Source organism: Salvelinus sp. IW2-2015, linkage group LG23 (assembly GCF_002910315.2).
Source record: "Salvelinus sp. IW2-2015 linkage group LG23, ASM291031v2, whole genome shotgun sequence".
Classification (NCBI taxonomy): domain Eukaryota; kingdom Metazoa; phylum Chordata; class Actinopteri; order Salmoniformes; family Salmonidae; genus Salvelinus; species Salvelinus sp. IW2-2015.
This window is the reverse complement of record NC_036863.1, coordinates 22,303,025-22,326,865: the sequence shown is the minus strand read 5'-3', so window position 1 is coordinate 22,326,865 and position 23,841 is coordinate 22,303,025. Positions and strand designations below refer to the sequence as shown.

At 43.9% G+C, this 23,841-nt stretch overlaps 1 protein-coding gene across 1 annotated transcript in view; it reads right to left on the bottom strand.

Moving 5' to 3' along the window:
* The window catches only part of LOC111950912 (nuclear receptor corepressor 1), a 128,394-nt gene that overhangs the window by 26,180 nt on the left and 78,373 nt on the right, over window positions 1–23,841 (bottom strand). Inside the window, exons 17-25 of the mRNA XM_070434265.1 lie at window positions 16,137–16,435; window positions 9,955–10,035; window positions 5,703–5,839; window positions 5,306–5,396; window positions 3,461–3,917; window positions 2,918–3,164; window positions 2,129–2,333; window positions 1,236–1,397; window positions 166–332 (exon numbers count right to left, since the gene is read on the bottom strand). Of these exons, the coding sequence (XP_070290366.1) occupies window positions 166–332; window positions 1,236–1,397; window positions 2,129–2,333; window positions 2,918–3,164; window positions 3,461–3,917; window positions 5,306–5,396; window positions 5,703–5,839; window positions 9,955–10,035; window positions 16,137–16,435 (1,846 nt within the window). The remainder of the gene's footprint in view (window positions 1–165; window positions 333–1,235; window positions 1,398–2,128; window positions 2,334–2,917; window positions 3,165–3,460; window positions 3,918–5,305; window positions 5,397–5,702; window positions 5,840–9,954; window positions 10,036–16,136; window positions 16,436–23,841) is intronic.

Below are 23,841 nucleotides of genomic sequence, written 5' to 3'. Positions count from 1 at the left end.
CCTAGTTTGGGAAACGCTGCACAAGGGACGTAAGCGCCGCTTAGGGCCCCACAACCGCTAGGGCACTCAAAATGCTAGAAACAGCCCTGTCCAGCTACACCTGTGTTGGTCTTTACCAGGTGGCTGGCTGGATCTGAGGCCTCACCTGATGGATAGGGGTCTTACCTGGGAGATGGAGCCACCCTGGATAAAGGAAGGCTTGTCTGTGGGTTTGGAGGTTGGAATGAGCGGAGGAGGAGATGGAATGTTGGCGGGTCGGCTGTGTCTGGAGAAAGTCACACGGACTCCATCAGGCAGGCTCTGGACCACCTGGTTGGGAGCTGGCTGGAGCACTGGGAGAGGAGAGAAAACAGTAAAAGTTAGAAAGTGACACACTCGATAATATGGTCACTTAGCATGAGACTTGTCTAGGATAGGCTGAGTAAGGAAAGAGAAAACRCACAAAAAAACGTGTGGCAAGAATAGAGAATCGAGGCACTGAAAAGTATCTGCACGATTGCACCAAAAACACTTCAGGAAAAAATAATCTAAATTGATGTCCAGTATGGATAATGTTTTCTTTGGGTGCCATTCCTTCAATTTGCTACTAAATTCAGCCCAAATTGTTTCTCATTCTCAGCCAGTGAATCATTCATTAGTCTTACCAACAGGCTCCACCCGCATCCCATCTATGAGTGCATGATGATCAAACATTGATTTGCCCTAATGCTGCTCCCACAGATGTTTAAGCCTGCCCCCACAGATTTCCCAGACTGCAGTGTTCTACCCTGTTAGTGAGTCACAGTGACCGGGAGTGACCCGCTCCTTTCCTCCCCACCGCACACCCGTTCTCCATGCCCCTGCACTTTACTAAATGAAAAATGTTATATTTGTCTGGGAGAGTTCCTACAGAAGGCACAGATGTCAGCACCCTGGCAGCTCACACGGGAGATAAGAAAACAAGCTACTCCATAATTAAATACTGATAAAGCCTTACTGCAGCCAGGCTGTGTGTGTGTAATGTTAATTCATGATAGGGACAGATAGATGATCAAGGCCAGCTACACTACAGCTGAATCTACTCACAGAGACAAAGGGGAAAGAGTATGGGGGTGGAGTGCAAAAAGAATAAGGCCAACTGTACGAGCTTTAGCCAATGGAACAAGAGTTGGCTACAGCACAAACCGTATGGGACCAGGCTAGGTGAATGGTAGAGAGGAGGTCAGATGGGGGAGGACAGAGCAGAGGGCGGTTACCTGGAGGCACGCTGTAGCGGGAGGCGTTGGGGTCGTTGGGCTGAGGAGAGGCCTTGCTCATGTCCCTGGGAGAGAGCCTGTAGGGAGAGCCTGGCCGACCAGACTGGGCCTCCTGCTCCAGAGCCATCTTCATATCATAAGGCATGTAGGGGAAGGGCTTACCTGGAGAACACAATACAGAACAGAGACACATGAATGAAAACACTGCCACAACAAATTACACACACACACAAATAGACAAAGAATCAGAAGATGAAACACAATTTAAGGAAATTCATCAGTTTTCTGAAGACACATGCTGTTGATTTTGATTATTCATTCCAAATCAACTAAAAATGATTGAGAAGCATCTTGACATTGATTCGTAGTTCACAAAACAAAGGCTGCTTTAATGCACCAACACGAACTTCAATTTTGCAGGCTTCTTCAAACATGGTATTGCGAGACTACCCGAAAACCTTCGTGGCTGAATGACTCTTCTGCTGTTCAAAATAGGACCCGCTTCTCTGTCTGTCTGCCTGGGAGGCACTGACTGTGTCCTGCTCTGACACACTCAAGTCATGCGCCTTCAAAAGGCGACCGCAGAATCACTCTCTTCCCCCAGAGGCATTTCAGGAAAAACAAGCCTTCCCCATCAGAGGCTTCATGTTTGCATCAGAGGTGAAATGGGGTCAGCTAACATCTTGTTCTGGCTCAGAAAGACATTTTAGAGTGGCAGTCTGAACCTGCTCTCTCTCTCTCCCCTCATATTTCCTTTTTTGACAGTGAACCTGACAGAAAAAAATGCATTGGCTACAAATAGGCTGCTGTTGGTTGAGAGGCTCAGGTAGGTAGGGACTCCGAGGGAGGATATCGGTATGTGAGTAGGTGTGTTTGTGTGTACTCTCTCTTACCCTCCCTGTCCACTATGGTGGGGCTGTGAGTGGTGAAGCCAGGGCAGTTGGTGGGTTGTCTGCTGCGCTCAGGTTCAGCCTGGTCCTGCCTCTGTTTCTCCTCGGCGTGGGCTGACTCGTGCACAGCCGTGATCTGGTGCTGGAACATGGCAAAACCGCTGAGGGGGGCTCCTATGGAAATTCCGCCAGGACCAAAAGGAACCACCTACAGGAAGGGGGCGAGGAGAGATGTCCATGTGAGGAAGACTGGGGGGGGACACAAGCTCTGTACAAGTGAAGCGAGCGGCTGATGCGTTGCCCACTAACCCTGAAGTTCCTCTATCTACATTTGTAAGAGTACAGGAAAAGTAGATGTTGATTGGACTTCAGGGTCAGAATTAAACGCATAGTACTAAGGCATGACTTTAAACCATCCCAGAGAAAAGATAATGGACATTATTGGATGACTGAAATGTAAAACATTAGCTAAACAGTTGTCAGATTTGATAGTGTTCGTGTTTTGCACACAAATCTCAGCCATAGTGCTTAAAAAATCCAGTTTGTCTGATCTCATTCCATAAGAAATTAGGAGACAGAAGCACCATAGAAGAGGCCATTGGAGAGAAAGAAATTGACATCAGAAAACAATTTGACAGTGTCAGTACATTAGCATGATTGATTACACAAAACATGGGCACAATTAAATCCATGCTGACACATTGCTCAACTGATTGAATGACAGAAGATTAATGATTGGTAACAAATTGATTGACAGGTTGGTTGGAAAAATGCTGGGGATGATGGACTCACTTGACAGGGAGGTTGGTCTAAACAAGACATGCTTTCACCCTGCTGCCTGCCTCCGTGTGCCTGCCTCTCCGAATGGGCATATCTGATCATAGAAAAGTGTGGGTTGCTATAGTGACTGACCATGGGCGGGATGGCAGCGGCGCGCTGCTGGAGCTGCTGCATGTTGAGGTGGGCCTGCTTGGCCGTGGACATCAGCACTGAGCCGGGAGGGCTGAGCAACGAAGGCTTGTCCATACTAGAGAAAATCCTTAGGTCACAGGAGAGAGGGGGAGACAAGGAGAGGAACGGTGAGACACACTGGTCAGAAAGAGTTGAGGTAATGGTCACAGGAGTTACAATAAAGGAGTCCTGTATGGAACAATTCAATTACCACTAATAATATCAACCATTTACCACCTTAATAATTAATCTAAGTACATTTTGCCCTCATCTGATCCCCTATACTGATAGTATCACAGCTGAGTGATCATTAGCTTCACCCAAATAGCTTTGTTTTTAAGTCCAAATCAAGTGGCCATCCCTGTGATCATCATCCTGACCCACCTCTGTCTCTCAGGCTCAGCGTCAACATCTTCGTCGGCGCTGCAGGTGGCGCTGGAGTCRTTGTCTGAGTGGTGCCCCTCCCTCTGCTTCTCTGGCTCCCCCTTCTCCTTGGCAGAGTCAGGCTCCACCTTCACCTGCACCTCCCCGGCCCCCCCAGGCTTCATGTCCACATCCTGGGGCTCGCTCTTGGGGAGCCCATGGCCCTCATAGGCCACCCGGGCCCTCTCCCCATCCTCCTGAGAGCCAGGCTCTCTGGTCTCTCCCTCAGGGCTCTTCTCCAACTTGACCCTCAGCTCTCCGTAGGAGGGCTCCTGGACCCTCCCATTGCTAGCCTGGCCCTTGTTGGACCACTGGTTCTCTGACCCTCCAGCTCCGTCTCCCCTCTGAGAATCCCCTCCGGCCTTGGAGGGGTCCGACGGGGACGGGGCGCTCTCTGTGTCTGAGCTGTTCTCTCCACCTTTATGGGCACACAGAACAGGAAAAGACATGGGTGAGACACACTTAAATCACTATGCATGGCATACATAGGAAGTGACCCTGAGGAGAGGGAGATATATACTGATCCAAGCAGATAGAAATGTTATGGATAAAAATATGCAGTATAGATAAAAACACAGACCACATAAAATGCGTAAATATGCAACACATAATAGTGACCTTCTGTAGTCCAGACAACTTTACAACTTTATCTGATTGTAGTTGTTTGTCATCAGGAGGGGCAGCGAGGCAGCAGGAGGGATAGAGAGAGAGAGACTAGCAGGCTGCAAGGGTAGGGGGAAACCTCTACTACCTCCCTCCTCCCGGTCAGGCGAGAGGCTCAACCCTAAACCAATTTGCTTCACCTCAGCCACTTTGCTTTACCACAACCAAAAGCTGGAGGGAGATGGGCTCCACTCCAAAAGAGAAAGAAAGAGAGAGATAAGGGGAGAAGAAAGAGGGGGAGAGAAAGAGATGGCCAAGAGCAACAGTCGGTGAGTGATCGGTCTGTAACAAACCCAGGGAGACATTGAATTCATGAGGACATTTAGGGACAGGATGAAATGGAAAGATCCCAGACTTAATCTGGACTCACACGCATTAACCTATCCCCATACGTGGCAGAGCATTGCAGGGCAAGGGATTTGAATATTCAAAACAGGCCTTTTCTGCCCTGTTACGACAGCATTTTAGAACTTTAAGAGTGGAGAGAGAGAGCAAGACCAAGAGAGATAGAAGACTGCAAGTGGAGTGGGAGAGAGAGGGGGGAGAGAAGAGACACAGAGGAGAAGGACACCGGGTGATGGGGAAAAGAGCAGAGAGTTGGGGAGAGAGTGGGAGAGGGGTAGAAAGAAAGAAACCGGGGGAGGCCCGGTGGATCAAATGAGTGGAGCAGCACTCAGTGTTCCATGCAGCACGCTTTCTTCAAAGCCAAGGAACAGTTACATAACCCAGACCCAGCAGTCAGAATTAGTTCACATCTTTATTCTCTCGCTTCCCCCCCTCCTTCTCCCTTTCCATTTGATCCCTTTTTTCTCTCTCATTAAAACTACAGACAGTATAGAGAAAATACCGGGGCTCCTTCGCCATAATTCAAATCAAATTCTCAGAAGACCGACAGTTCAAGAGGCTCTTTCTGAAGTGGACTCACTCTTTTACACTTCGCTTCACTCTTCCATAGAGGCGTTTCTCAAAATATTTCTMATTCACACACACAACTACATTGTTTATTCACTCAGATCAAATGTAAATAAATAATAAAAAACAATTTCTTAACAATGGTTGTGTATTTGTGCTGTGCAGACAGTGTAAGTGTGTCTGAATGCGAGGATAAACAGATGGATGGTGTGCAACATCTCTCTGACTGACCATCACTATCCTCTGGGTTTTGGTCGTCGTCAGCTGAAGCCATGCTCTCGCTCTGAGACGGGTCTCGATCTCCCCGTGCCCGCCGTGTGTCCTGAAGAAACACAGGTTATAGAACAGACTACATCAACTTCACTGCTCCTCTGATTAATACAGAAAATCGATTAAAGATAGTGACAGACATACATGTTCTAATAGACGTTAAAGAAACCAAACCTCTTCACATTGTACCTGAACAGGGGTGTATTCATTAAGCACTAAACTGAGAAAATTAACTGAAACCGGGAGGGACTCCCTGGACGATAAGGTATACTCTTTTATTGCCATTGTATTTACATTTTTGATGATGTGCCCATATGAACACAACCCTGATAATTAATTGTGTTGAGTGTTGCCGTACCTGCTTGTGCTGCTGGAGCAAGTTGTCCAGATTGTGCCGTCTCTTGTAGTTGAAGTAGAAGTTCTTGCACTGAGCCTCGCTCTTGGTGCCCACCATCTTGGCAATGGCTGGCCAGTTGCGCCCGTGCTCGACAAGCCCTGGCGGAGGGGAGAGAGGGAGACTGGGTTGGGATCTGAACCTAAAACAGGCCCAGATTAAGCATATTCATTGAATATTAGCCTACTACAGATTGACACCATCTCACCTGGTAAAACCCGGCAGGCCAACAGCACTTATCTAATCCAACAATTAGCTTTAATGGAGTATTTAATGGAAAGTATTTAGACCCCATGACTTTYTCCAAGATTTTATAACATTACAGCCTTATTCTAAAATTGTATCAATTGTTTYCCCCCCCCCTCATTAATCTACACACAATACCCCACAATGACAAAGCAAAAACAGATTGTTTTGAATTATTTGCAAATGTAAATATAAAAAATATGAAATATCACATTTACATAAGTATTCAGATTCTTTACTCAGTATTTTGTTAAAGCACCTTTGGCAGCAATTACAGCCTCACGTCTTCTTGTTATGACGCTACAAGCTTGGCACATCTTTATTTGGGAAGTTTCTTCCATTCCTTTCTGCAGATCCTCTTAAGCTCTTTCAGGTTAGATGGGGAGTGTCGCTGCACAGCTATTTTCAGGTCTCTCCAGAAATGTTAGATCGGGTTCAATTCCGGGCTCTGGCTGGGCTACTCAAGGACATTCAGAGACATGTCCCAAAGCCACTCCTGTGATGTCTTGGCTGTGTGCTTAGGGTTGTTGTCCTGTTGGATGGTGAACCTTCGCCTCAGTCTAAGGTCCTGAGAGCTCTGGAGCAGATTTTCATCAAGGATCTCTGTACTTCTTCCGTTCATCTTTCCCTCGATCCTGACAAGACTCCCTGCCACTGAAAAACATCCCCACAGCCTGATGCTGCCACCACACTTCACCGTAGGGATGGTGCCAGGATTCCTCCAAATGTGACGCTTGGCATTCAGGCCAAAGAGTTCAATCTTGGTCTAATCAGACCAGAGAATCTTGTTTCTCATGGTCTGAGARMCCTTTAGGTGCCTTTTGGCAAACTCCAAGCGGTCGGCCATGTGCCTACTACTGAAGAGTGGCTTCCGTCTGGCCACTCGACCATAAAGGCCTGATTGGTGGAGTGCTGCAGAGATGATTGTCCTTCTGGAAGGTTCTCCCATCTCCACAGAGGAACTCTACAGCTCTGTCAGAGTGACCATTGGGTTCTTGGTCATCTCCCTGACCAAGGACCTTCTCCCCCGACTGCACAGTTTGGCCGGGCAGCCAGCTCTAGGAAGAGTCTTGGTGGTTCCAAACTTCTTCCATTTAAGAATGATGGCGGCCACTGTGTYCTTGGGGACCTTCAATGCAGCAGACATTTTTTGGTACCCTTCCCCAGATCTGTGCCTCGACACAATCCTGTCTCGGAGCTCTACGGACAATGCCTTTGACCTCATGGCTTGTTTTTTGCTCTGACATGCACTGTCAAATGTGGGACCTTAAATAGACAGGTGTGAGCCTTTCCAAATCATGTCCAATCAATATAAAATTTACCACAGGTGGACTCCAATCAAGTTGTAGAAACATTTCAAGGATGATCAATGGAAACAGGATGCACTTGAGCTCAATTTAGAGTTTCATAGCAAAGGGTCCGAATACTTATGTATCTGTTTTTCATTGTTAATACATTTGCAAAAATTTCTAAAAACCTTTTAGAAAAGGTTTTAGCTTTGTCATTATGGGGTATTGTGTGTAGATTGATGAGGAAATATTTTTTATTTCATCCATTTTAGAATAAGGCAGTAACGTAACAAAATGTGGAAAAAGTCAAAGGGTCTGAATACTTTCCGGATGCACTGTACATAACTACCTCATAACCCTGCACTTCCACTTGGTACGCCGTGCATATAGCCAAGTTATCCTTACTCATAGTTACATTTATTCCTTGTGTTATTATTTTTCTGTTTTTTCCTTGAGTTATTATTTTTCAATGTTCTTTGCTATTCTTTCTACTATGTCTTTCCCCCCCCTCTCTGCATTGCTGGGAAGGGCCCGTAAGTAAGCATGTCAGTGTTAGTCTACACCTGTTGTTTACATAGCATGTGATACATGTTCATTTGAAAATGTGTGAATGCTATATTTCACCCATCTCTTAGATTACTTATATTAATCATATCAGCATCTTTCCTAAAAGTTTGTTGTTGTTGATATGTATGAATTAAATTGTGTAGGACTTAATGCTGCTTTCAGACGACTGATCCCTAATATTCATCATGAGGCCTACGATCAGTACAGCACTACCACCTATCCTCCTTCTCACACSTACAAGCCCTGTTACATACAGCTTACATGAAGATGCGGGGGAGAACGTCTGAGAAAAAAAGATGGGGGGGGGTACTCTCTGACCCATCCAGCAGTAGGCAAAACATAAAAAAGCTGTAGTGAAACTACGCAGAACACCGTTCCAGCATCTAATGTACACTATGTCAGACAGCCCAATGAATGAAAGTGCTCCTTTCAAACATGTCAGCTTTTAAACCCCCCCCCCCCCCCCCTCTGTACTGTCTGGTCTGGAGGAGCTTCAGATTTAAGACCTTGGGTATCAGTGGCATCTCTGCTAGACCCTGTTAATTCAACCAGACTACTCTAAATTAACAGCCCTAGTCACTGTATGATTACAATGATTCACTTTTGGCTGTGAATGTATGACCAACCAAATGATACCAATGGCAAAACAGAATACTGTATCTGGCATCAGCATTCTGCGATACAGAAAATACAGAAATACACAGCAGAGGTAGTAACTCCCTGGGATATATAGGCTAGGTTTGTCGACTGAAGTCTATGTACGGGAGAAAGCGAAAATGTACATGGGTTGGGGGAGGCATGACCAAATAATTTCCAAATCCGCAAACCCACCCAAGACAGCCTTAATTAATCCCCATTAATCCTATTTACTCTCTCCTGTCCAATGTGCTTAGCCCCATTGGCACTCTCATGCTGCACTTCCACCTAAGACTTACCCCACACCAAAGTATTGCCAGTGTTTTCTATTAAAGTAAGCTCTAGTGTTATCGTTTCTCCATCAGGAGTGTGACACTAAAGACTGTGGGCGAGCAGAATCAACAACCTCTGCATTATCAAGACTGTTACATTGTGAGAAGGTGCTAAAGTTCACAGTTAGCCATTATTATGGAAATGACAGCTGAAAAGTACCAGTGGCCTGGCATTGGCCCCAAGGAGGAGCAGGTCCGCCAGAGACATGGCCCAGTAAGCCTCGGGTGCCGGTACACGTAGATGGAAACAGAAAAGTCTGATCCTTTTGGGTAAAACACCAGGATAAATGATGGAAACTCGACATGTCTCGCCCTCTCCCTTTTTCTCCCATTGTCCACCAGAGTCTACACTGACAAAGATGGAGGAGTACTGGCCTGGCTGGAAGGTAACTATGGTCGATGGGGTCAATCTCAACTGGCGAAAGCAGAAACGCTGTTGTGTCCACTGTCAGTAACTGCATGAAATGAAACACTCACCTCTCAAAAGGAGTTGTTTTRGAAATAAAATTGTTTTGGGGTAAAGTCCTATAAGATCCAGAGGCCTGGCAAWTTGTTTTTGTGAATAATAGATATGATCTTTAGAGGAAACTCAAACTGTCACGCTCTGTTACTTCATACTTTGGCCCTAATAGATCAGATACCCATGCATACCCCACAAGACATACCACCAGAGGTCTCTTCACAATCGCTAAGTCCAGAACAGACTATGGGAGGTGCAAAGTACTACATAGACATAAATACTTGGAACTCTATTCCACATCAAGTAACTCATGCAAGCAGTAGAATCCTTAAAATAAAAAAATTAAAACAGATAAAAATACACCTTATGGAACAGCAGGGACTGTGAAGAGACAAGCACATGCATAAGATAACATACACACACGTACACATGGATTTTGTGTCGTAGATATGTGGTAGTAGAGTAGTGGTCTGAGGGCACACACTTAATGTGTTGCAAATATATTRTAATGTTTTTAAAATTGTATAACAGCCTTAATTTTGCTGGACCCCAGGAAGAKTAGCTGCTTCCTTGGCAGGAAGTAATGGGGATCCATAATAAATAAAAAATTACGAGTAGAGAGATCAAACTCGAAAAAGAGAGGGCTGAGAGAAACAGTAGATAGAGAAATAAAACAAAAACACTACCTTTTTTGGCAACCTCCATCTCCTCCTCGGTCCAGCGAGAAGTCTCTCCGGTTTCGCCGTTCGCAGCAGCAGCTCCTCCTGCTTAAGTCAGAGAGAGAACAGAAACCTTCATAATCAGCCCACAGAGAGAGAAAGTACAGTACCAAGCGCGTTCCGCTTCTCAGCCGTCTGCTTCTCATGGCTGCTAATCTAATAATCCGTTTACATTGTGGCTCGCTGCCGAGACCTACCCCTCACGCTCTCTCTTACACTCCCTTTCTCTCGTGCTCTCTCATGCTCATGCACCCTCCTTCTGTTGCCCTTCACTCTCTCTCTCCCTCCCAATCCCCTCCTCCCTCTCCCCCCAACAAGGGGAGGGTCCGTGTCACCTGATCTGGCTCTAAACAGCGGAGTAGAGAGACGGGCCTCCCAACATCCCCCTCTTTGGGAAACGGCCTTGGACAGAGACAAAACAGACAGAGAGAACAGCCAACAGATTTACCACTCATATTGCTGCTACAATGCAACAACCATTAACCACACACACACAGGTGCTGATGGAGGCTGGGGCTGAGAGAGAGTGAACCCTGGCCCACCCTATTCCACTGTACCCATAGAGACTGTGTAAACAGTTGGACCAATATAGCTGCAGTACAAACTCGACATTTACACAAAACATTTTTACTGAGGAGATCCATTCTTACGGTTTAGACGGCTCCTAGCGAACAGTCTAGGGCCACACAGACTTAAATCTACTCAAATGTTTGCTGAATCACTGCTCCTGTCCCGTGTCACGTTCAACATGTTCGTCTAATCTTACTGCCATTCCCTCATGCCATCATGGCTTTTAAGATCCAGGGAGGTGGGCAGGTCATTAATCACGACTGGCTCTTTGAAGAGATAGGGGGCCATTTTGGACTGACCCTATATAATGGACTGCTTTTGACCCGGCCCATAGGACTGGTGAGACTCCGAATGAGATCAAACTGGGTTTTAAACACACAAACACTAGGCTTGGGCAGTATACTGTACAGTGCTGCTTGAAAGTATGTGAACCCCTTGCGCAATTACAGATTTGTTTTTACCATGAAATCTTCATTTAATCAGAACCAGTCTTTGTGATCTGACATTACAGGTTTATATTTACCAATACCACATGTTGGTGTAGAGGAAATCATGCGTGTAGCAGAAAAACTCAATTAAAAAGGAATTAGTGCAGGTGCAAAAATAAGTGAACCCCAAGTTGCATTGGTTAAATCAAGTAGGTAAGTAAAATCAGGTGGGTAAATAATTGGGTACCAAATGAACTAATCAAAGGAGAGATCTTTAGGAATGAGTTTGGGCGGAACTCTGATAAATACCGATCAAAAACCTGGTCAGTTTGGTGTTACCCATCCAGGTGACTACAAACCACACCGAGAGGAAAGGAGATCTCAGAGGACATCAGGACGAGGGTACTGAGAGCACATCAGTCTGGGGAAGGCTATAAAACCATCTCAAAAAGATTGAAGTCCATCAGTCCACTGTGAGGAAAATCATTTACAAATGGAGAGCATTTAACATGACAGCGACTCGGCCTAGAAGTGGACACCTTCCCAAAATATCCCCAAGAGCCACAAGAACAATAATAAATCAGGTAAAAGAAAACCCAAACATAACATCTAGAGATTTTCAGACCTCCCTTGCTGCAGCTAATTCAAATTTATAATTTTAAAAGGCTAATTGGTCATTAGAAAACCCTTTTGCAATTATGTTAGCACAGCTGAAAACTGTTGTTCTGATTAAAGAAGCAATAAAACTGTCCTTTAGAGTAGTTGATTATCTGGAGCGTCAGCAGTTGTGGGTTCGATTACAGGCTCAAAATGTCCAGAAACAAAGACCTGTCTTCTGAAACTCGTCAGTCTATTCTTGTTCTGGGAAATGAAGGATAGTCCATGCGAGAAATTGCCAAAAAACGGAAGATCTCGTACAACGCTGTGTACTACTCCCTTCACAGAACAGCACAAACTGGCTAGAATAGAAAGAGTGGGAGGCCCCAGTGCACAACTGAGAAAGAGAACAAGTACATTAGAGTGTCTAGTTTGAGAAACAGACGCCTCACAAGTCCTCAACTGGCAGCGTCATTAAATAGTACCCGCAAAACACCAGTCTCAACGTCAACAGTGGTGCAAGGTCAACAACCTCTCCCTCAACGTGATCAAGTCAAAAGGAGATGATTGTCTACAGGAAAAGAAGGACCGAGCACACCCTCCTTCTCATCGACAGGGCTGTAGTGGAGCAGATTGAGAGCTTCAAGTTCCACGACAAAATCTATTCCCCTCAGGAGACTGAAAACATTTGGCATGGGTCCTCAGATCCTCAAAAAGTTCTACAGCTGCACCATTGAGAGCATCCTGACGGGTTGCATCACTGCCTGGTATGGCAACTGCTCGGACTCCGAACGCAAGGCACTACAGAGGGTAGTGCGCACGGCCCAGTACATCACTGGGGCCAAGCTTCCTGCCATCCAGGACCTCTATACCAGATGGTGTCAGAGGAAGACTCCAGCCAMCCTAGTCATAGATTGTTCTCTCTGCTACCGCAAGGCAAGTGGTACCGGAGCGCCAAGTCTAGGTCCAAGAGGCTTCTAAACAGCTTCTACCCCCAAGCCATAAGACTCCTGAACAGCTAATCAAATGGCTACCCAGACTATTTACATTGCTGACCCCCCCCCCACGCTGTTGCTACTCTGTTATTATCTATGCATTGCCACTTTAATAACTCCACCTACATAATTACCTCAATACCGGTGCCCCCGCTCATTGACTCTGTACCGGTACCACCTGTATATAGCCCCGCTATTGTTATTTACTGCTGCTCTTTAATTATTTGATATTCTTATATCTTACTTTAAAAAAAGGTATTTTCTTAACTGCTTTGTTGGTTAAGGGCTTTTTCCTTCATCTGTTCAACTGTTACCATGCACCTGCAAAACAAATTGCTCGCATGTGCAAGTGCCTTTTGAATTTTGGTTAAGGGCTTGTAAGTAAGCATTTCACTGTAAGGTCTACCACACCTGTTGAATTTGGCGCATGTGACAAATAAAATTAGATTTGAACCGAAATGCCATTCATGGGAGGGTTGCTAGGACGAAGCCTCTGCTGTCAAAAAATAACCAAAATGCCCATCTTAACTTTGCCAGAGACCACCTGGACAAACCTGAAGGTTTCTGGAAGTCCATTCTCTGAACCGATGAGTCCAAAATTGACCTTTTTGGTCACAATCAACACCACTATGTTTGGGGAAAACCCAACACCGCCTCAAGTCAAGCATGGTGGTGGGAAAGTCAAGAAGAAAAAGCCAGACTACAGTTTGCAACTGCACATGGGGACAAAGATCATATTTTTGGGAGAAATGTCCTCTGGTCTGATGAAACAAAAATGGAACCGTTTGGAGGAAAAAGGGGGATGCTTGCAAGCTGAAGAACACCATCCCAACCGTGAAGCACGTGGGTGGCAGCATCATGGTGTGTAGGTGCTTTGCTGCAGGAGGGACTGGTGCACTTCACAAAACAGATGGCATCATGAGGCAGGAAAATTGTGGATATATTGAAGCATCATCAAGACATCAGTCAGGACGTTAAAGCTTGGTCGCAAATGGGTCTTCCAAATGGACAATGACCCCAAGCATACTTCCAGTTGTGGCAAAATGGCTTAAGGACAACAAAGTCAAGGTATTGGAGTGGCCATCACAAAGCCCTGACCTCAAACCTACAGAAAATGTGGGCAGAACTGAAAAAGCGTGTGCGAGCAAGGAGACCTACAAACCTAACTCAGTTACACCAGCTCTGTCAGGAGGAATGGGCCAAAATTCACCCAACTTATTGTGGGAAGCTTGTGGAAGGCTACCCAAAACGTTTGACCCAAGATAAAGAACTTAAAGGCAGTGCTACCAAATACTAATTGAGTGTATGTAAACTTCTGACCCACTGGGAATGTGATGAAAGAAATAAAAGCTGAAATAAATAATTCTCTATTATTCTGACATTTCACATTCTTAAAATAAAGTGGTGATCCTAACTGACCTAAGACAGGGTATTTTTACTAGGATTAAATGTCAGGAATTGTGAAAAACTGAGTTTAAATGTATTTGGCTAAGGTATATGTAAACTTTCAACTTCAACTGTACCAATCCTGTCAATACCTTTGAAACTATTTTTTTGACGTATTTTTATAAATGTTTATATTTGAAGCTACTTTTTAAGCAAATACCTGCAGTCAACTTGTGCAATACACTAGGAGATAGCATTCTTCATTTCACCTGTCACATAATTTCTCATTATGAAGCTTACCGGTAGCCCCCAGTCAAGTGGTGTTTGTTTACAAGCACACAGAGATGAGACCGGAGCCTTGTGTTACTCACTCTTGTGCAGCATGCGCCAGGGACCTAGTTACAGTATGGAATTCACAACTAAATGTTAGTAGTTATAAGACATCTATCTGGCTAAGTTAACAGTGTAAAATGTGCTAAATACAGTTGTGCCTTTGATTTGCTGATTTAGTAGCTAGTTAGCTAAATGGTTAGCTTCTTTCAAAATCAAGCTTTGCTTGGTAAAATCAGAGAATTCCCCTCCTGGATTCTAGAGCCTTGCTGTCTAATATTTGTTTTGTGCCGGCAGCAGACTGAGTAGCATTTTTTGTTACTTGTATAACTTTGAGCTGGGATGTCTGTCCTGCAAATAATTTCAATCAGAGACCATATAAAATGTTTGCAATATGCTCGTTAGCATTCTCTATGGGATTTTACATGTACTTGTTAACATTGCTAACCTTTGGATTTCAAAGGCTCAGTGGGGTTTGAAAATAGAGCCCCTTTGTGTTCAGTGGTGGTATTACCGAATATCCCGGGATTGCAAAAGATAACGGTATGACTATCTGGATACCGCCCAAGCCTAACACACACAAAACCAACACGGAGGCTGTGAATCGACCAGTGAATCAGCAGAGGAGAAGAGAGGAGACAAGCACAGTCTGCTCAGCAGTCAGTCATTTCAGAAGATTGAACTTAAAATGGTCCTATGCAAATCCCTGACGTACCAGAGCCAAGAGGGGTCAGGTGGTTGACAGACAGACTGGGAAATAAGGTGCAGACTTAAAACACAGAGCAGAGAGGAGGGAAGGACAGCACAACATGTAGGTTTTGGTTAATACAGAAATCAGCCATGAAGACTAAATTCCTTGAAAAATAATACAACTTGATTTTACATCCTTGGATGGATATTCACCTTTCTGAGATGGATAATCAATTATTCCATTCAAATCTTTACAAGGATGTAGCTTAAGTTCACCTTTCTAAAACACTTTTGTGTTTGCTTGAATGCTCTGGTTAGAGACCTGGGCCTGCACTGTCTGACATTCAGCACACAAACATCAAAAGAAGCTCTCAGAGCAGCACAAGGACAAATTAAGTGGTTAGGCTGAGGTACAGCTGTGAGGAGCCATGACAACAGGTCCACCCCAAACACCACACTATTGCCATGGTGATGATGGCTAGAGTATAGGCTAGACAGACTGAACCTCTGGCTAGGTTACAGAAGTGAGAGATAGTATGTTATGGCATTGTGTTGAGGAGCAAAACAACAAAAACAAAATCAACCTGAACCTGGTGAACCAGGGACCTATTCAGTGCGGTGACATGATAGAAATATAGCTAATGAATAGAACTGACTCCAGTTGTTAACTGCCCACCCTATCACATGTGTGTAAAGGTAACTGGGGTTAATTATATGGTGGTGTTTTTCTTGAAGCTAGAGATGTTTCAGCTCAGCTGCATGATCATTGGGACTTATTTAAGCAAGTTGTGCCGTCCTTTTCTACAGCTGGGACCTATAAAAGCATCCTCACAATGCTATTATATTTCAGGGCCTTTCCAGGAAAAAAACAACAGTGATCTCTCACATAACATAATCATGAAGCCACAGTTCACTACCCACACACTTGTTCAAGCCTCCATAGCTGAGGAGCAATACCGCGAGTGGACAGGAGTTGAGACTTATATTATATACTCAGTCCCATTGTCACAAATACAACATAACCACAAAACTAGTAAACCACCGTAGTAAGCATAAAAGTCTATCTTTTTGAGATGCATCTTGGTAAACATTTTTTTTTCTTYCAGGGGATGGTAGTGGGCTAGCAAAAACATAGAATAACTGAGGTGCTTACCTCCTCTGTTAGGGTCCGTGGGGGGCTCACCCGGTGCAGATTTGGTGGGCTCTCTCACAGCCTTCTGGGTAGTAGGCTCAGGTTTGGAAGGCTGAGGGGGCTCGGAGGGCAAGAGATGCTCGGGTGGCGGTGGCTCCTCGGCCGCCACAGAGGCAGCCTCATTGGCCATGGAGCGCGTGGTGATCCTTCCCTTGCGCCGGCCCTGGCTGTTGGCGGTCTTCCTGCCGCGTGGCGTGCTCTGCTCCTTACCGTCCTCGTCCTCCCCGCCGTCACACTTGTCTTTGTCTTTTCCGATGTCCCTGGAGGACACAAGAGAAGGGATTGTTTTATTTTATTCAATTCAACTTTATTCATCTCCAATTAATTTTGAGATGGAGAAGGGTTTAGAAGAATTGAGGAAAAGCTAAATGAAAAAGAGCTACTGACTCTTAAGAGGAGAGCCCGGCAGACATCTTGACCCCAGGACTCTGATCCATTAGCCAGATAACTCCATGCCTTTTTACCCAGCTGGATCAGTGGGCAGCAGTTGGTCATGACTCACGTGTCCTAACCAACCATCAAATGAGAAATGCAAGTGCCTGTAAAAAAATGTATGTTTTTAAAAAAAAATGTTATTATTATTATTTAGATTGGACTATTATTTAGATTTTCCTAGGCATTTAGCTATGCAGGCACTTGCATTTCTTGCACTTGCATTTCTCATTTGATGGTTGGTTAGGACACATGAGTCATGACCAACTGCTGCCCACTGATCCAGCTGGGTAAAAAGGCATGGAGTTATCTGGCTAATGGATCAGAGTCCTGGGGTCAAGATGTCTGCCGGGCTCTCCTCTTAAGAGTCAGTAGCTCTTTTTCATTTAGCTTTTCCTTAATTCTTCTAAACCCTTCTCCATCTCAAAATTAATTGGAGTAGAACATCCGAAGGAGAGAGGACAGGAGTAATCGATGGAACATTGAAAGCAGTCGGGTGGTATGGTCAGCCTGGCCATCACCCCAGAGAAGGGCAGTGGTTCTCTCCCACTCTATGGCCTGATTTACAACACATCTATGAGGGCTCCAGAATTCCTGTCACCTCACCTGAAGGTAAACATTTACTGGGAGGTACAGATTCTCAGAGGTGGACCAGGCCAGAGGCTGACTATAGCCAGGACTAAAAGCTGTACCTGTGGGAAACCCATGCACAAGTGTATACGCACACACAGAGCTATTCAAAACTCACCTGGAGTCCTCCTTTTCATCTTTCTCTTCCTCTTCCTTATTCTGCTCGTCCTCTTTTTTCTCTGACTTCTCCAACTTGTCCTCTTCAGGTTTATCGTCAGACTTTTCTTCTTGTGAGGATCGTGTTATTTGCTAGAAAAAAAACAAGGATACATTTTTTTTATTACTATTTTTTAAATGTATACATGGCAACTCTTCACCAGAGTCATCAAATAGGGAGATTCTCTAATCTCTCATGATGCCAGACAGAGAGCACTCTAGTCTATTCAAGTTCATCATGATGACGCAGTTCAATCTGTGCCAGAAAGTACACAAAAAGGCAGCCCACTGCTCATTAATGTCTAGTTTTAAAAGTCTGGCCATGTTTGAATTCCTATTTAGTGACTGAGTGAGTGGGGTTAATGAGGCACACAGCTAAAACAGCTCGCCATGACCCACTTTCCTTTTAAGGCAACATAATAGTGGTGCGCTAGAACATCCTTTAGGAAAGAAAAGGATTCAGGATGAAAAATAACAGTGACAGTGTAAAAAATACCAAATGATGGGAACTGATTATGTTTCAATACCTGTGTATTTCTGTAACATGGCTAAAACACCTTTCTCCTACACATTGCCTGTGTGAATAGCTAACTTCTCGGGAAGATATGGGCCGCTTTGCACATCTCAGAGAACTAAGAAGATCAGATGTACCAATGCATACACAATCTTCAGTATTATCTAGAAGCCATATGTTGCCATGTTGACCCGTGTTAATGTAAATTACCAATGAGTTGGTATCGGTGTTTTTGCACTTGACCAATGAGAAGGAGACCAATGAACACATGCAAATTGACAGTATGAGGTGTAAAACTTGTCTGGCATAGTGTTTCAGCTGAGCACGATCCTTCCATTGGGATGTAAATTAAAGACTTGAATTGGATTCAAGCATTTGTTCTCAATATCTTCATTACCATTCACAACCCTTCACAAAGCAATAAACTGACGGACCTACAAATCACAGCATGAATTTTAGAGCGACCTACGGTTTATTTCAGATATGATATACCATTTCATGGCCTATTAATGCACTCTCCAGCCAAGCGAAGCCACAAATCAAACAGCAGTTAAATCTTTACTGTTGCAGCAATCACCCAAACTCACAATGTCTGACCCCTTACACATTCAAAAGACTGCTAAAAGTTCACTGAGTGGTCTGCTGCTTAATTCTTCAGACTAAAGAGAGAACAGACAGACTGCCCCACAAACTGAACAGTACTATGTCATAATGTAACGAGCTAGCCTAACTGCCCTAGGGTTATTCCCCCACTTACCAGGCAGTCCAATATCCTCAAAGCTAACCAGATAAGAAAAGAAAGGGAACCAGGAGTGGAGTCTAACAGCCTGGTCATGCACCCAGTGCCAATAAGATGACTATGGCTTCCTTTGATGATCTTCACATGGAGAGGGTTTCCACAGGATCATGCCACACACACACACCATAAGTACAATTACATGCCATTGTTCCCCCTGGATTCAGCTGGTGTAGAAAATCAAAGGCCTCACATGACGACTAAATGAAGAGAATTACAGTGAAAGATGGGGTGAGTGAGAGGGTGTCCTGAACCAACAACCACCCCAACCCAGAAAAATCATATTCGCAATCATTCGCAATCACACAATCATTCAAGTCATTATGATTGCCCATGACAATTAGTAATCACATTAGCTTACAGCAAGAATGCAGATACTGTACAAACCAAGATTTACTTTTGCAGCCACCAATCAATATAACTTTTGGCTGATGCACCAATGATGAAAAGGATCTTAATGTTGCATTTTTGTATAAAAATACTAAAGTACACATTTATATACAGGATCAGTCAAAAGTTACTCATTCACCTACTCATTCAAGGGGTTTTCTTTATTTTTACAATTTTCTACATTGTAGAATTATAGTGAAGACATCAAAACTACAAAATTACACATATGGAATCATGTATTAACCAAAAAAGTGTTAAATCAAAATATATGTAATATTTAAGATTATTCAAAGTAGCCACCCTTTGCCTTGACAGCTTTGCACACTCGTTGCATTCTCTCAAGCAGCTTCACCTGGAATGCTTTTCCAACAGTCTTGAAGGAGTTCCCATTTAAGCGGAGCACTTGTTGGCTGCTTTTCCTTCACTCTGCGGTCCAACTCATCCCAAACCATCTCAATTGGGTTGAGGTCATCTGATGCAGCACTCCATCACTCTCCTTCTTGGTAAAATAGCCTTTACACAGCCTGGAGGTGTGTTGGGTCATTGTCCGGTTGAAAAACAAATGATAGTTGGACGAAGCGCACACCACATGGGATGGCGTTTTTCTGCAGAATGCTGTGGTAGCCATGCTGGTTAAGCGTGCCTYGAATTCTGAATAAATCACTGACAGTGTCACCGGCAAAGCACCCCCACACTTCCTCCTCCATGCTTCATGGTGGGAACCACACATGCGAAGATCATCCGTTCACCTACTCTGCATCTCACAAAGACACAGCAGTTGAAAGCAAAAACCTCAAATTTGGACTAATCAGACCAGAGGACAGATTTCCACCTGTCTAATGTCCATTGCTCGTGTTTCTTGGCCCAAGCAAGTCTGTTCTTCTTCTTCTTCTTGGTGTTTTTTAGTAGTGTTTTCTTTGCAGCAATTTGACCATGAAGGCCTGATTCACCCAGTCTCCTCTGAACAGTTGATGTGTTTGTTACCTGAACTCCGTGAGGTGCAATCTGAGGTGCAGTTAATTGCCGATTTCTGAGGCTGGTAAATACTGAACTTATCCTTTGCAGCAGAAGTAACGCTGGGTCTTCCTTTCCTGTGGCGGTCCTCATGAGAGCCCGTTTCATCATAGCGCTTGATGGTTATTGCAACTGATCTTGAAGAAACTTTCAAAGTTCTTGACATTTTCCAGATTGACTGACCTTCATGCCTTAAAGTAATGGACTGTCATTTCTCTTTGCTTATTTGAGCTGTTCTTGCCATAATACGGACTTGGTATTTTACCAAATAGGGTTATATCTTCTGTATACCAACCATACCATGTCACAACACAATTGAATGGCTCAAGGCTCAAATGCATTAAAAAGGARAAAAAAAATATCCACAAATGAACTTTTAATAAGACACACCTGTTAATTGAAATGCAATTTTTTGGTTACTACATGATTCAATATGTGTTTTTTCATAGTTCTGATGTCCTTCACTATTATTCTACAATGTAGAAAATAGTAAAACTAAAGAAAAATCCTAGAATGAGTAGGTGTGTCCAAACTTGACTGGTAAAGTATATCCACATAGTGAACGTTCGTAACACATAAGCATACATTACATACATATTTACCAGTAATAGTTTACAATGTATTCACTAAAAGCAGTAGATACTAGATAGCAGAACCCCTGGGTCAGATACAGGTCTGAAGACAAGTCCCACAGAGTGATTGAGAATAGAGCAACATTCTTTATTATCATTGCTGGCGCAGGACACCACAGACTACCTCCCTCCTCTGCCTGTTCCACGAAAGTACTGTGCTGGAACAAGTCTGGCTATGCCAAATCAAACATCCCATGCTGGTACCGGATGGGGCCAAGGAATTTCAAAACTCAGTGGTGAGGCAGAGGGGGAATGAGGCAGAGAAGATAAAAGGAGAGCGAGCAAGAGGGAAAGAGAACAAGAGAGAAATAGTAGAAACAGGGAGAAAGGCAGAGAAGATAAGTAGATTTAAAAAGCATGAAGAGGGACAAGGATGAATTTGAATGCATGAAGACAGACATTAGTGGTAGGCTCGATCTACAGACAGATCAGAGAGACCATTTGGCCAAGTAGACATGGGTCATGTTCAGCAAAAAAACTGAAAACATTTAGCAACAACAAAAATCTGTGTTCCTTTTGGACACGTTCAGGTAATACCACTTGTGAAACTCCATTTAAAAAGGTTTCTGTACCCCAGTTATTCCTCCACACTAGAGCAGTCCTGGTGGGGTCAGGGATCACTTGTGTTTATTTTGGAGGCCATCTGGGCACCATGATGGCATTCCTGTCTTCTCTCCCCATTCTGCTCAAGTGCTTCCAGTGCTGCTTCCACACTACTGATGTTCTCCAAATCTCAATGGAGCCCTGTTGTTTGCCAGTATTTTTAGACTGAGTTTTTCCCCCCCCTGACCTGGTCTGAGTTTTAATTTCTCCCCTCTCTTTCACCTTCTTTTCACTGGTTCCCTAGTGCTGTTTGAGTTAGGAAATGACAACCACAAGATCATCTTTTCCTTTTCCTAACCTGGAGTTTAAATGGGGCATCAGAGAGATCTTTGAAACACACACACGCTGTTAACAACTTTCAAATGAGGAAAGGGAGGAGAATAGACCGTTCAGAAATACCCAAATACTATCTACCGCTAGCTATTCAACCTACCCATCTACCTACAATTCAGTTTGGTATGACCTTCAACTCAAATGAGGGGGGAAAAAAACTTAACCCTTTCAGAAAACACTCATCACGTACAATTAAGTCCGATTTGGTTTCCTCTCCAAGAGAGCAAAGAAAAACAGAACAAACTTTACAGAAAATACTTATCTACCGCAAGCCATCTAACCCACCTACCTACAGTTCAGTTCGACCTTTGATCCAATGATCCAATAGGCTAATCCAATTAGATAACAAACTTACTAGAATTTCTGTCCTCCACTACACTGGACTCCAGACCTGGGTTCAAATACTCTGTGCTTTATTGAGCTTGCAAAACCCGTCCATATGGCACTCCAGGTGGGCTAGATCAAACAAGTATTTGAAAGACTCAAATAGCATTTGAACACAGGTCTAACTCAAAAACAGTGGATTGTCCACTCTCCCCCTGCATGTCATGATCCAGGTCACTGTGCCAAGTTGGCACCTGGTCATTCAGGCGCTGAAGGCAAGGTTTGGCTCTCTTGGCGTCGCTATCCAAAGCTAATGGGTTCTGCTTGACTGCTGCTAGATAAACATTCACTGCCAAGTGATTACGAAGAAGAAAAGAACAAGGGAGGGAAACCACTTCTTGCCATTGCATGTCCAACAGAAGCAGGCATTATTGAGAGTAGTGTAAAAAAAGACGTGGCAATAGCGCTGACTGATTTCCCTACAATTACATTCCTTAATTTCTTCTCCTGCCGTCTGTGTGAAAGTCTGCCACCTGCTGTAGACTAGAGTAACATCTGTGTGGCTTATAGTGTGGGTATTAATTCCCATGTAACCTGCATGTGGACTTGGTTACAGCCCAGTGACCTGAACTTCTCTAGGTCACATTTATGACTCCATGACACACACGGCCTTTGGCCCTGGCTGGAGAAGGTCAGCAGGCTCCGTCACCTCATAAAATAACAGCTATTCCAGTCAGGATCCATTTCAACATCCCGCATGGCAATGCAGGCAGCCAAGCAGAGGAACACACAACGGGTCTGGTGGATAGACAGACATTTAGGAAATACAAGTGTAATGTGTATACTTTTTGTGAATGCTTTTCTCCAGTGCAATAACTATGAGGTGCTAACTACTAACGCAGGTCAATATAAAATATATAAAAGATCCATGCGACATCCATATAGCAGAGTATGAAGAAAATATTAGATTTCACAACAACAACGAAAAACAGTCCATTGCAGGGGTATTTAAGAGTAGAGAGAGTTAATGGGGGGGGGGACATGCCATCCTTGTGCCCTACATTTCAGCTGGTTACTGGGTCAGCCCTGAACATGATGAATGATTTATTTTTAAATTTGTTTTTTTAACTATTTTTGCTTTGGCACTATGTGGCATTGTGTGTAGATTGACGAGGATTTTTTTATTTTTAGAATAAAGCTGTAACATAACAAAATGTGGAAAAAGTCAAGGGGTCTGAATACTTTCCGAATGCACTGTATATATTTTTCTCTCTCTCTCGAATGTCAGATGATCTGGACCAAAAGCCAGTTTTTTTTATTTTATATTTATAAAGAGAACACCTGTGTCTTGTTGTTACAGAAGCCCAAATGTGATATTCTCTCCATTTGATATACGACTTGGCATATTAAGCCACTCTTTCAGTTGAATGCATGCTACATTTCTGCTGCCGTGATATTTCATGATCAAACTAATGAATCTAACAGAGTTCTAGGTTCAGAAAGTTAAGTTGTTTTTGAATAACCCCAAAACATGGGAGGCCTAAGGTAATGAGAGATTTTATATCTTGCTATTGTTTCTTCTAATGAGAAATTTGAACAAACCTTACAGCTGAGCAAAGCATTGTAAGACTGAAAGGATGCATGCATAAACGGCCAGAAAATAAGTTCCCCCTTGCTGTTGCGAACCAAACGACAAAAAGCCTAATACTACTAACTGAAATATCATTAACTTCTTGCAACTATAGGGGGTGCTGTTCCGCATTAGCATATTTGTGTCTCCAAATTAAACTGCCTCGTGCTAAATTCTTGATCGTACAATATGCATATTATTGTTATTATTGG